The following is a 14,954-nucleotide window of genomic DNA, read 5'->3' as shown; positions in this document are numbered from 1 at the left end:
AACCTGCTATGAGGTGTTTTTAGAAATTTTAATTTAATAGGGAGCCAATGCCACCTTCAAAAAGTACAACATGCATGAGAAAACAAGGTCTCCCAGTATGTTTACAATAACAGTTACATAATTGTTATTTCTGTATCTACTTGTATAGATTTGCACAGCAACTGCAGATAGTTTAGAAATTTAGTTTCAGAAGTTTATTGTTCAATGTGTTTTATACAGTCACTTTATCTATATTATCATGGATTAGATTCTCACTCTGTACATATGTGGGAAGAGATAAGAAGGCGCCTAAGCTATTTGCTATGAGCAAATTCTGTTTGTAGTCCTTAAAATACTACATGCAAACCACAGGCTGAAGACAGTTTTTCTCTGAGAATAGTTGTTTGGTATAAAGAAGTAAAACTTAAATTAATAATACTATTATAATTGATAGTAACTTTGAATTTTGTATTAATTTTGGTTTACTCCCAAAGATCTTTGCGTTTCTCGCTGTGCATAAATTCATGCCCCCATTTGCCAACATAGCTATCGGGACAGAGACTTCAAAACCAATTTTTTGGGAAGTGTTGTGAACATCCGAAGGACATGACATATTTTAAGTACTTTTCTTAGTGCATCTACCCATCTCAGTTAGCCCTTCCAAGCACTATAAGACAGCAACTCTACTGCTGTACCCAATACCCATTACCAATTGGTATTGGTATTGGGTACAGCAGTAGAGTTGCTGCCTTATAATGCCAGAGACCTGTGTCCGATCCTGACTACAGGTGCCTGTCTGTGGAGTTCGTAGTTTCTTCACGTTGACCTGCGTGGGTTTTTTCCGAGTTTCCTCCCACACTCCAAAGACGTTCAGGTTTAGGCTAGGATAGCAAAGATCGCTGGTCAGCACGGACTCCATGGTCCGAAGGGCCTGTTTCCGCGCTGTATCTGTAAATTAAACTGAAAACTAAACAATGACTCTTGTGTGAAGCCTACACCTTCATTCAAGTATTCATTCCAAATTTGAGAACTTAAATACTGGCAAAGTAGTTTAATACAAAAGACACGTCAAAAATGTATTTATGCACACCAACATTCTGAACCGGTGATCAATAATAAGAATCCATGCTAATAATTTCATCCCCATACAAAAAAGATCCCAATACAGGATCGTGTTCTTTAATTATGTGATTAAAAAAGTCAGTACACATCAATAATTCAACCTAATTTATTAACTTGCCTTTTTTCTCAACTTTTCCCAGTTCTCCAGTGGAGCTCATCTAGCTTAGTCAATTTATTGAAATATTGTGAAAAAATTTAGACTATTCATTGAAATATTATTTGGGCTAAATTCACAATGTATTGCTATTTATCACCTGGTTGAAATTTCCCACTTGTTAGGATACTGGCACTGCAGCACTTGAGGGAATGTTGCACCATCAGAAGTAGTGTTCCACATGAGTTATCACAGTGCCCTCCATAATGTTTGGGACAAAGACCCATCATTTATTTGTTTGCCTCTGTACTCCACAATTTGACATTTGTAATAGAAAAAAAATCACATGTGGTTAAAGTGGACATTGTCAGATTGTAATAAAGGCCATTTTTATACATTTTGGTTTCACCATGTAAAATTACAGCAGTGTTTATACATAGTCCCCCCCATTTCAGGGCACCATAATGTTTGGGACACAGCAATGTCATGTAAATGAAAGTAGTCATGTTTAGTATTTTGTTGCATATCCTTTCCATGCAATGACTGCTTGAAGTCTGCGATTCATGGACATCATCAGTTGCTGGGTGTCTTGTCTGGTGATGCTTTGCCAGGCCTGTATTGCATTCATCTTTAGCGTATACTTGTTTTGGGGGCTAGTCCCCTTCAGTTTTCTCTTCAGCATATAAAAGGCATGTTCAATTGGGTTCAGATCGGGTGATTGACTTGGCCACTCAAGAATTTACCATTTTCTAGCTTTGAAAAACTCCTTTGTTGCTTTGGCAGTATGTTTGGGATCATTGTCTTGCTGTAGAATGAACCACCGGCCAATGAGTTTTGAGGCATTTGTTTGAACTTGAACAGATAGGATGTGTCTATGCAGTTCAGAATTCATTATGCTACTACCATCAGCAGTTGTATCATCAATGAAGATAAGTGAGCCAGTACATTTAACAGCCATACATGCCCAGGCCATAACACCCCCACCATCGTGTTTCACAGATGAGGTGGTATACTTTGGATCTTGGGCAGTTCCTTCTCTCCTCCATACTTTGCTCTTGCCATCACTCTGATATAAGTTAATCGTCGTCTCATCTGTCCACAGGACCTTTTTCCAGAACTGTGGTTGCTCTTTTAAGTATTTCTAGGCAAACTGTAACCTGGCCATCCTATTTATGCGGCGAACCTGCAGTTTGCATCTTGCAGTGTAGCCTCTGTATTTCTGTTAATTTGTCAATGACCACTGCGGGCAGTGGTCATTGACAAATCCACACCTGAAGAGTGTTTCTGATCTGTCGGACAGGTGTTTGGGAATTTTCCTTTATTATAGAGAGAATTAATAATAATAATAATAATAAAATTTTTTATTTTTGGGCGCCTTTCAGACATCTCAAGGACACCTTACAGAGATTAACAGGAATAAAAAACATATAATCAGAATAAAATAAATAATAAAGACATCACAGAAACACAAATTAAAAACAGAATTCAGTCCAAAAACAAAAAATCAAAAACACAATGTGAAGAGAGAGCAGCGGCAGCTAAAGCGCGCTAGCGTCCACTCTCTCTTCACGACAGCCATCTTGGACAAAGACTAACAGGATTACGTACAGACAAAAAATCATCCCCCCACAATGGTTACCACTGTGGGGGAAGGCACAATGTCCAGTCCCCAACCCCAAGTTCACCCAAAGTCAGGCCTATTGAGGCCACCGCAATTGCCTCTACGGAGGCCCGATGTTCCTGGCCGTTCTCACCGGGTGGTCTTGCCCCGGCGTCGGGAGAGTCCTCTCAGCGGCTGGGCCACCTGGAACGGCTGCTTCCTAGCTGGAGACCGCGGCTTCCGAAGCCGACAAGGCCGCGCCGGTTTGGAGCTCCCAGGCTCCCGATGTTGAAATCGGCGCCACCCGCACCACTCCGCAGACCCGCAGCCCGGAGGTGTTGAGCTCGGTGGTCACAGCTCACCGGAGCTCCAGCGCGTTGATCCAGCGCGGCGACCCAGGCAAGGCATCGCCCGCTCCGCTCCACGATAGCGCTCCAGCGCTGTGCCGCCACCGAGGCCGAGGTGCTGGGCGGTCCCCGCCAGGAAACGGCGCTCCAAGCCCGCTGGTAGGCCGCGAGGACGGGTCGACGGGCAGCCCGGAGAAAAAGCTGCCTCACCGACCAGGTAGGGACCTAGAAATAAAATTGCCCCCTACCCCCCACATTAAAAAGTCAATTTCTCCAAACGGACGAAACACAGGACTTACTAAAAACTTTAAAAAAAGCGAATTAAACGGACGGCTGCTGGTTAGCAGCCGTTCCCCAAGATGGCTCCTCCTCCGAATTCTTCTGTCATCAGCTGTGGAGGTCTTCCTTGGCCTGCCAGTCCCTTTGCGATTAGTAAGCTCACCAGTGCTCTCTTTCTTCTTATTGATGTTCCAAACAGTTGATTTTGGTAGGCCTTGGGTTTGGCTGATGTCTCTAAAAGTTTTATTCTTGTTTCTCAGTCTCATAATGGCTTTGACTTTCATTGGCATAAGTTTTTTATTGCACAGCAATAAAAGTTTCCAAAAGTGATGGAAAAACTGGAGGAAAGACTAGGTGCTGAGAGCTCTCTTATACCTGCATTAAGGAGGCATTTAAACACACCTGAGCAATTACAAACACCTGTGAAGCTATGTGTTCCAAACATTATGGTGCCCTGAAATGGAGGGACTATGTATAAACACAACTGTGATTTCTACATGGTGAAACCAAAATGTATAAAAATACCCTTTTTATAAAATCTGCCATGTGCACTTTAACCACACGTGATTTTTTTTCTATTACAAATCTCAAATTGTGGAGTGCAGCGGCAAATAAACAAATGATGGGTCTTTGTCCCAAATATTATGGAGGGCACTGTAAATGATGAGCCTCCTGTTTAGTCTGATGTATGCAAATAATAATATCCCACAATGTAAAACAATACTTTTAACGCAACATTTTAGGGAACATTCTGGACATATAATAAGTGCTTCAAACTGCAAGTCTATATTCTTCCAAAAAATAGGTCAAAAAATGCTTCTTTATGGATACTTAATCAATTGCACAGAATCAGCTACAGAATGCTGAAGAGATAATTTGCATAGACTGGATTCAGAAAGCTAAGGATCATTTCTCAGTAGTTATGTATTATGCTCAGGAATGAACAGTTGGATTTTTCAATCCATTTTAGAAGCTTCTATGTTTTTAAATAAACCATTTGCTTCAGAGGAGGAGGAAAATGGGACATTTACGAGGCTTTTAGATAGGCACATGGATGTGTATATAAACAGGGAAAGAAGAGATATGAATCACGTGGAGGAGATCAGTATAACTTGACATAATGTTCGTCATAGACATAGTGGGCCAAAGCGTCTGTTCCTGTGCTGAACTGTTCTATGTTCTATGATGCCATTTGGCGGGGAAAGCAGATTGATTTGCTACCACATGATGTAGGATCCGGAAAGAACGTTTGGGATCAGTAATATAATGGAAGAAAAATTTTCCTCTTCTGGCGTAGTTAACTTATTTACTTTAAAAGTATGAAATAAAGTTAACTCCAGAGACGTCAATAGCCTTAACGGCACTATCAATTTATATATCAAAAATAGACTGCTGACTTACTCTTGACATTCAGCCGAGATTTTTAATTCATTGGTTCTATTGAGGAAGACCTTAACAAGAGCTTGTAAGTTCCCTGTACAAGGATTGTTCTCAACTGAAAGAAATACACAAAACCTCAGAGCTATTTAATATCAGGAACATGCAAAACAAGTATTAATATGAAATGTTTTACAAGCAATATTGAAAAAGCATTTTCAAAGACAGATATAAGCTTATTACAAAATGTACGTATTTACACTATAAATATATATTTTAATGGAGAAAATTAAAATTGGATGTTCCTCAGTTTAAACAATTTTATTCCTCTGTAAAATGACATAATATGATAGATTAGAGTTTTACAATTAACAACTCTCCAATACTTTACCCAGATAGCTACTTTGTGATAAAATATACAAAATGTATAGGTGTTTATCTATGGGGGGAAATAACATCAAATCTTTATCTTAACTAATTATCAGAACCACTGAAATGTTGTTTCCACCACCTATCTATCTCCAGAGGAACATTTTACAAATCTACTCTACTCCAGCTGAAATCATTTAACTCTGTAGAAAGATTTGAGCAGGCGAATTGATTTTGGTTGCTTTTTGATAATTAAATCTCCAAGAATCAAAAACGCACTGTTGCTTTATTGTAAAAATGTGTGACTTCAAGGTTACATATGGTTTTCAAAGTCAAATAATGTGATATGATTTCAGGCAATAACATACGTACTGAGTGATTTGGAGATTGGAAGTGTTGCCTCTTCCAAGAGACGAGTATCGGCACTGCAAAAGAAACACAGATCCATTATATTAAAGCAACAATTTCAGCATTGGATGATTTTTTAAATTATTACATATCGAGTTCAAATCTATATTTTTATTGGCACAGATAATTTGTAAATGAACATTTCAAACAGAAATCCATAGCTAAATATTTATAATTACAGAGCCCTCTCCAACTGTTAGCAGATTACATTTTTTTTAACGATCCAGAAAAGGCATTTAGTTTTGTCATTATTCAGGATTGTCTGCTGTCTCAAACTTTACTACAATATTTTATATCACATACCACAACACAAAATTATTTTGGGTCATATTTTAACCATGAATAAACATTGGAGTGGATTTGGGCTACATTATGTATTGTGTCATTGATTCAATGTATTGCTGTTAAACTAAATCAGATGGTTTCAAAAGTCATTGGCTATTTCTAATTCAGCATTTGAAAAATATATTTCAACTATATCTTTATATTCTAAGCAAGTGCAATTTGCAACATTTTCCAGCATGCAATTTGACCATCAGTACGATTTTCATCACATCATCAAATGAGGTACCAAATATTTTTTTTTTTTTAGCAAATTGGAAACTAAATTATCAAAAGAAATCATAATATATATTTTCTATGCATGAACTAAAAATCTTCCTCGAATAACCAATTAATATTGAAACCTAACAGTGTATTTGCATAAGTAGAAAATTACAACGAAAATATTGTTTATAAACATTTCCCTGTAATGATGTGATGGATGAGCTCAAGAAAGCTTCTGGTCCCTGAATTCCACTGCCACCTTATAACATAAAATATCAAATGACCTGAGTATTTTTACTAGGTTAAATATTTCAAAAGTGTGTATTTCTGTTATGATTAGCGTACAATTAGACAATGCCGGTGATCTAGCACCTTTAAATGGAGATTATCTATATTACTAAAACTCTTCTCTTGTTTGTGTGTATGTATGTGTCATCTGGGCACAATCTGGTTAATTCCTATTTTCTTCCAAACGCTAGGCCACAACCTTCCCATTCTCCCCTGAAGGCGATAAACATCTTCCTGTCGCATTTCCACCTATATTTCTGAACTTTTTGATCCTTCAAATTTTAAAAACAGCCCAAACTCACCCATTTTGAGAAAAAAAAATCCGACTGACGTCACAATGCACTCACAAGGCAGGACGGGAGGAAGGGGCACTCCAGCGCTCGCGGTGAACGAGGAGAGGCAAAGGCTGCGGGCCACCCGGTGCCTGGTGAGGAGGCTGCTGCCGCGGCCCGAGCCTGGTGACTGGGCCTGGGCTGGGGCCGAGCCTGGAGCTGGAGTGAGGACCGAGCCCGGGGCTTGAGATGGGGCCGTGACCGGGGTCATGAAAGAAGCCACCGGTGAAACCAAGGACGAGCCTGGGTCCAGGTACGTTGAAGTCAGAACCTGCACTGCAGCCCAGGCGGCGGCCGAACTGACGGTTGGAGCTGCCGCTGGAACCAAGAACGAGCCTGGGTCTACAGCCAGGGCCGGGTCAAGTACGAGAACCAGGCAGGGTTTCCAGACCCTGGTGCTGCTCTACGACCTGAGTAGGTCCTGGGGCAGGGAATTTTTTCTTCTTCTTTTTTTCTCATACAAAATGCTTTTAATCAAAACAAACAAAAATACAAAGTAGTAACACAATCAACGAATGCCTATATTGGCATTTTACAAACAAAGCTATCAAATTAAAATATTAACATTTTTATCAACAATACATTCGACCTCCTGCAGTGACCAGCGTTCACGGAAGACCTCCAGAGACCCCGTGGACACCGCGTGTTCCCCGCATGTTCCCTCTCCAGGGACACGCGGGCACGGAAGTAACCCTGGAAAAGGGGCAGGCATCTGACTGCTGTGCGGCCGTCGACTGCCCGCTGCCTGGATCCGCGAATGGCCATCTTGGCCAGGCCCAGGTGCAGACCAACAGGGAGACCCAGGAGCAGACCGACAGGGAGACCCAGGAGCAGACCGACAGGGAGACTGGGCCAGGGAATGGGAGTGAGAGGAGGATGGGGGAAATGAAGAGGAGGGAGATGGGGTAGGGTCTCTAACCCCCTCCCTCTCAGGCTCTCTCCCTCTTTACCTCCTCCCCCTCTCTCTACCCCCTTGCCCTCCCTCTCTACCCCCTTGCCCTCCCTCTCTACCCCCCTCCCCCTACCTCTCTACCCCCACCCTCTCTGCCGCCCCTCCCCCTTTGCCACTCCTCCCATTCTACCCCCCCTCCCTCTCTAAGGAGTGGTGAGTATTGGGACCTAGGGGTGAGTGGTGGAATATTGCATTCAGGGACCAGCCCTCCCCTGTGATGCCGCCACCCCACCCCCCGGTCCCACTTGGTCTAGTATATTTTAAAATCAACTTTGAAATATTTTAAAATAATTATTTGCAGTTTACATCAACGATGTCCATTAAATCCTTCGTTGAATCTCTTTTGCTTCCTATTAAACATTTAATTTCTACTTTTTAAAATTTTTAATTCATTTTAAAACTCTAAAGATTCTAGACATTCCTGAAACTGCAGTGCACGAATAGGTGAGCTATTTTCCATTTCTGGCAAATAGCAGGAAATACAATCAAGTAAAACTATGCAACCCATTTAGTAACTCTATGCTTCCGATACTTGATTTCCCAGTGCATACTTTGGCATGTGCTAGGGTGGCAGGAACATGGAATTTAGCCATAAATGCTGGATAGCGGGAAAACAGGCAAGAAATTTTGATTTTAGGAAAGATATAATGGGAGCCCAAGAGCAGTTAAAAAATCAATAGCAGCTTGGAAAATTCTTGGAATGGGAAGAATGGCATACAATGTACATACAACTGAATTCTCAAGCCACCAATAATGCCAGCAAATCCATATCCCTCTAAAGTCTTCTCCACCTCACTTCATTATCTATCGAACCTTACCAACTGGCACCCTCAGAATCTTTCCCTGCATTGCACACAGCCTTCTCTCTCTCTATCTCCAGTTATCCCAGGATACCAAGATCCATCCTACAATCAAAAAATGACTTGCATTTATATAGTGCCTTTCATACACCTCTTAAAATACCCGAAAATACTGGTTGGTCAATGAAGTATTTATGCCGACTGGTATAATTTACGACATGCAGCATCTATTTAACTTTTGGCAAGTTCCCATTAACAGCAATGTTATACCACTAGATAATCTGCTTCAAAAATGGATGGATATGAGGCAGGATGCATAGGAACAGGTGGTCTCCTGGCTGCTAAACATTTGAACTCCTCCTCCCATTCACATACTGACATTCCAGTGCTGGGCATTCATTGCAGCGTAAGACCACACAGATAGCACCTCATATTCTCCTTGGGTAGTTAATTTTGGTATCTGCAAACTTACTAACCAACCCATTTTCATCATGGTCATTTCTGTACATCACAAGCAAGTGGTCTCAGCACTGATCCCTGTGGAACACCACAAGTCATCGATCTCCAGGCAAGATAACATCATTCCACCCTTCCCCTCTGTCTTCAACGCTTAACCCAGTTCCGAATACAAACTACTAAATAACTGTGGATTCCATGAATTGCCCCAAAAAAAGTTATGCTGAACTGTCCCTGATTAGCCCATTCTCATAGTCATACTGCGCGGAAATAGGCCCTTCGGCCCAACTTGCCCACACCGACCAACATGTCCCGTCTACAATAGTCCCACCTGCCTGCGTTTGGCCCATATCCCTCTAAACCTTTCTAAATGTACAATGTACCTGTCTAAATGTTTCTTAAACGTTGCAATAAGCGAATTCGGTGTTCCGACTGCGCATGCCCAGGTCAAAGGTCACTATGCATATAAATTGCTGGAAAGCAGTGGAGCTGTGTACATACACCTTCATTCCTTCCATTTTTTCCAGCTTTGATTCTTCTAGGTGGAAAACACTGCTTTCAAACCATAAAATAGTTGTATTTATTGTTCCTTTGTTAAAAGCTAAGATTATTTCATCGTTTTTATTGCTTTATGCTTTGCTGAGTGAGCGAGATCTGGGTCTGCGAGCGCTGTTGAGTTGCTGCTGGGCCGTCCCCGTCCCCTCCCGGGTGTCCTGTCCCTGTCCGGGGGCAGCCGGAGGTGTCGGGCCGGGCTTGCAACCGGCGTGGGGAGGCTGAGTTGCTGCAGCGCTTTGTGTGCATGGGTGGTGCTCGGTTTTCGCCGGCGCCGGGGGGGTTGGGTGGCGGTCCCCGGTCCGTTGGCGAGCGGGGTTGGGCTGGAGTTGGCACTTCTTCTCCGAGGTGGCTGTGGGCTTGTGGCCATTGGTGTCATTGGTCCGGGGCTGTCAATTGGCCCGGCGGGAGTTGAGCTTCCTCTTCGCTCAGGCTGTGGGCTGGGTCCACTGGTGTTGTCGGTCCGGGTCTGTCGGCTGGCCCGGCAGGGGTTGGCTGAAGAATTCCATTGCCTTGAAATTAGCAGAATAGTGAAATTCGACTCAGAAACTATCATCGTTGTGTTCCAGTATAGAATACATTAATTTTCCTTTTATGTGACCACAAGGCACCCCTGTTCCTCAGATTAAATATATTTTTACACATAAATTATGAATAGAGATAAGAATTTATACACAGTTTCTTCAGCCAGTGCTTCATTCGCTCTTTCTTTATGGTGAATGACCTTTGACAAATCCCATGATTCCTTGCGTTTTTCGGAATACCAAACTCGCTTATAGTACCTGCCTGAACTACCTCTTCCAGCAGTTCATTCCATACAGCCACCACCGTATTAAATCTTTCCCCCGTTACCTTAAACTTATGTCCACTGATCCTCAATTCCCCTACTCTGAGCAAGACTCTGTGCATCTATCTAATCTATTCCTCTCATGATTTTGTACATTCTTTTCCAAAAATACGAGTAATTCTTATCCCTAAGAATCCTCTCCTTCCCAGCTGCTGATGTGAGGCTCACGGACCTATAATTTCCTAGATTACCCTTACTTGCTATTGCTATTCTTGCTGTTGAGGGAGTGCAGCGTAGGTTCAGGTTAATTCCCGGGATAGCGGGACTGACATATGATGAAAGAATGGATCGACTGGGCTTATATCCACTGGAATTTAGACGGATTAGAGGGGATCTTGCAGAAACATATATAAAATTATTAATGGATTGGACAGGCTAGATGCAGGAAAAATGTTCCCCATGTTGGGGGAGTCCAGAACACAGAGGTCACAGTTTAAGAATAAGGGGTAGACCATATTCAGGTCGATACGTGCGGACAGGGACACCGGAGTGAGCGGTAAGCAGAAAGGTGGGGGGCTTTTACTGCTCGTCAATAACAAGTGGTGTAACCCTAATCACGCTACTATCAAAGAACGGATATGCAACAAGGACATTGAACTCTTAGCGGTTAGTTTAAGACCTTATTACCTACCCAGGGAGTTCACTGTGGTGGTAGCCATTGTTGTTTATATTCCTCCATCTGCCAAGGCGGAAGTCGCGTGTGACGTGCTGCACACCACTATAGCGAGACTCCAGTCCCAGTACCCAGAGGCGTTCATTGTTGTATCGGGAGATTATAACCATGTCTGTCTCTCTAAGACTTTGCCCACCTTTAAACAGTATATTGACTGTACAACCAGAGGTGATAAAACGCTGGATCTCCTGTATGCAAATGTCAAAAATGCATACAAATGTACTGCACTGCCCCCTCTTGGTCGATCAGACCACGACATGCTACATCTCTCTCCCTCCTACACACCAGCTGCCAAGAGGTTGCCTGTCACCATCAGAACATCAAGAGACTGGTATCCTGAGGCAGATGAAGCCCTGAGGTATTGTTTCGAGACAACAGATTGGGATGCGTTCTGTGAGGAGTATGGGGAAGACATTGACGGCCTAACAGAATGCATTACCCATTACATCAATTTCTGTTATGATGACATCATGCCATCCAGGGTAATTCGTTGCTACCCTAATAACAAACCCTGGATTACCAGCAGCCTGAAGGCCTTACTAAATGAGAAGAAAAAGGCTTTCAGGGAGGGCGACAGGAATAAAATCAAAGAACTTCAAAAGGAACTGAAGGTGAGGATTAAGGAGGGGAAAGAAGCCTATAGGTTCAAATTGGAACGACAGCTGCAGCAAGATGGTGTGAAGCAGGTATGGGCTGGAATGCGAAAGATCACGGGCATGAAACAGAACGGTGGTACACTGCCTGATGGTGAACAGGGTCTGGCTGATGATCTGAATAGATTCTTCAACAGATTCGACGGATCCACACCACCCCAGCCTCCCCCACCTGGTCTGCTGACCATTGCTGCTTCCTCTCCACCTCCCATCCCTCTCCATCACTCCTGAGATGTCACCTGTACGGAGTCCCCTCTTTCCACCTCCCACTCCACCGGCAGCCCCACCCATGACTCTTTATACTGCTCAGGTCAAGGTGATGCTGGACAGACTGAAGCCAGGGAAGGCAGTGGGGCCTGATGACACCAGCCCAAGGCTACTGAAGACTTGCTCTTCAGAGCTGTGTGGTATTCTAACACACCTGTTCAACCTGAGCTTACGTCTACAGAGGGTTCCAAGGCTGTGGAAAACATCTTGCCTGGTACCTGTTCCAAAGAAGACCCATCCCACTCTCTACAATGACTACAGACCAGTAGCGCTCACTTCTCACATAATGAAGACATTTGAGAGACTTGTCCTTTCCTACATCAGGACTAGTGTGTCAAATCACATGGATCCTTTACAGTTTGCATATCAGCCTAACATCAGTGTCGATGATGCCCTCATTTACATGCTGCAGAGGGTGTACACACATTTGGACACTACTGATGCATCTGTAAGGATTACTTTTTTTGACTTTTCAAGCGCCTTCAACACTATTCAGCCCCGACTGCTAGGGGAGAAGATGGAGAAGATGAAAGTGGATCCATCACTGGTACTGTGGTGTTTGGATTACCTTTCCCTCAGACCACAGTACGTGCGCCTACAGAACAGTGTCTCGGGCACCATCTTGAGCAGCACAGGGGCTCCACAAGGAACTGTGCTGGCTCCGTTCCTGTTTACCATCTACACAGCGGATCTCCAATGGAACACCAACAGCTGCTTTTTGCAGAAGTTTTCGGATGATACAGCTGTTGTCGGCCTCATTAAAGGGGGCAATGAGGAGGAATACAGAGACATTATAAGTAACTTTGTGGAGTGGAGCGCACACAATAATCTCCATCTCAACACCAAAAAAACAAAGGAGATAGTGGTGGACTTTAGGAGGGGGAGGAGGAGGACTCAAGCAACGCCGATCACCATTAAGGGCACTGAGGTGGAGGTGGTTGCTAATCACAGGTACCTTGGGGTGCAGCTTGACAGTGAGCTGAACTGGAAGTGTCATATGGAGGCGGTGTACAGGAGGGGACAAAGCCGACTGTATTTTTTAAGGAGGCTGAGGTCTTTTAATATCTGCCAACCCCTACTGTGCAGTGTCTACCATTCAGTGGTGGCCAGTGCTCTGTTCTTTGCTGTGGCCTGTTGGGGAGATGGCGCCCGTATAGCGGATAAAAACAGATTGGACAAACTAATCAGGAAGGCCGGCTCAGTGGTCGGGGCTGAGCAACGAACGGTCCAGCAGGTGGCAGAGGCCAGAACTCTAAAGAAACTAGGTTCCATAATGACAAACCCCACTCACCCACTCCATGCCCTGAAGGTGATCAAGAGCAGCATCTTCAGCCAGAGGCTGATTGCACCAATGTGCAAAACGGAGAGATACAGGAAGTCCTGTTTACCAGCTGCTATAAGACTTTATAATGAGCATAAATAACTGCACTTTTTTTAAATTAATTGTATTTTAACTTGTATTTTAACGTATTTTAACTTGTTATGTATGAAAGCGTGGTGTTGTGTTTGTCTTGAAGCTGTCGTGGCACTGTAATTTCCTGAAAAGGATTATTAAAGGAATAATCAATCAATCAATCAATAAGGAAAAAGTTTTCACCCAGAGAGTTGTGAATCTGTGGATTTCTCTGCCACAGACAGCAGTGGAGGCCAATTCACTGGATGTATTCAAGAGAGAGTTGGATATAGCTCTCAGTGCTAACGGAATCAAGGGATATGGGAAGAAAGCAGGAATGGGGTACTGATTTAGGATGATCAGCCATGATCATGTTGAATGGCGGTGCTGGCTCAAATGGCCGACTGGCCTACTACTGCACCTATTTTCTATGTTTCTACTTCCTATTTTAAACAAAAGAACAACATTGGCCACTCCCCGGACCTCCAAGATCTTGCCTCAATGATCAGCAACTTACTTTTTAATTAAAGAAACAGAATGTTGGTCTAAACATGAGATCAACAACTTTTGGTCAGAACCACGGTCTGTATTTCCCTAATCAACAGATGCTACCAATGGCTCTGCCGAAACGATCAAAATCTCCTGGAGACACTATTCAAGATGGCGCTGGAGCACAGCTATTCTTTGCAAGCTGGACCCAGAATAGATATATTATCGTCTACTGCATCTTTAGTTTCTGGTCCCATTGCAACTGTTTTGTTCTCCCCCATAATTCTTCATTTAGTCATATGTGCCTTCCACTCATCTTTCTTTAATTTTTCCTAGCTCAGCGCCTCATGATTTAACAGTTTTGTATAATTTCCAGTTCTTTAACAGTTTTCTCGCAATCAGAATCTTTACTATGCTTTCTTTCCATAGTTCCAGCCCAACCTGTTGACAGCTTACAAGCAATAAACATTATTTAACCATGGAGGCATAGCCACCAAGCCTGATCCTGTCCTTACTGAATGAATCAAAAATGCACTTATTTATATACGCTAGGAAAAGTCAACAAATTAATATCCCGATTAATTTTTCATTCTCAAACTCTCACCCGGAAGCCGAGTGCAACTCTTTAGCAACCAACATCAGCTATGTCAGCACAGACTTGGTACTATAACTAAACATCCTGATCTAAGTGGTTCAACTGCACACGAGGCAGAAAACTTGTGAGCATGTTAAATAGTTATTTAATTCCCCAAGTTAAATTATAGTGTGAAAACTGTATAACATAATCAATTAATTCACAAGGATAAATTCAGTTATGCCATTGATTAATATACCATGGAGAGTGAATATTATATATACTGAAATAACCACATATCCTGTGTTGGACTAAATCACCTATGCCTAAACAAAATATCAAAGACGGCTGCTGTCCAATGTTTCAAAAGTAGCTCTATCTATATTACTAAAAGTCTGTTCTTGACCGGTTTTGGCCATATGTGCTGCGATTTCCGAGAGAACGCCGCCACATATGGCCGTCATTTTTGGCCACCATGCTCAGAGCCCCCCTCCGCCGTATGTGTGCCGAGGATTTTTCCCGTCGATGAAAAATGACAGAGATATTAATGTTTTTAC

At 42.9% G+C, this 14,954-nt stretch overlaps 1 protein-coding gene across 3 annotated transcripts in view; it reads right to left on the bottom strand.

The window, feature by feature from the left end:
* dym (dymeclin) overlaps window positions 1–14,954 on the bottom strand; it is a 327,900-nt gene that overhangs the window by 263,047 nt on the left and 49,899 nt on the right. The window contains exons 3-4 of one of the 3 annotated variants that reach the window (XM_033033648.1): window positions 5,540–5,592; window positions 4,823–4,916 (exon numbers count right to left, since the gene is read on the bottom strand). The exons of 1 other annotated variant lie outside the window; for it this stretch is intronic. In XM_033033648.1, the coding sequence (XP_032889539.1) occupies window positions 4,823–4,916; window positions 5,540–5,592 (147 nt within the window). The remainder of the gene's footprint in view (window positions 1–4,822; window positions 4,917–5,539; window positions 5,593–14,954) is intronic. One more of the 3 variants, XM_033033666.1, reaches the window with a different exon arrangement.

Source organism: Amblyraja radiata, chromosome 1, assembly GCF_010909765.2.
Source record: "Amblyraja radiata isolate CabotCenter1 chromosome 1, sAmbRad1.1.pri, whole genome shotgun sequence".
NCBI lineage: Eukaryota > Metazoa > Chordata > Chondrichthyes > Rajiformes > Rajidae > Amblyraja > Amblyraja radiata.
The sequence above is the reverse complement of the archived record's forward strand: the minus strand, read 5'-3'. Positions and strand labels throughout refer to the sequence as shown.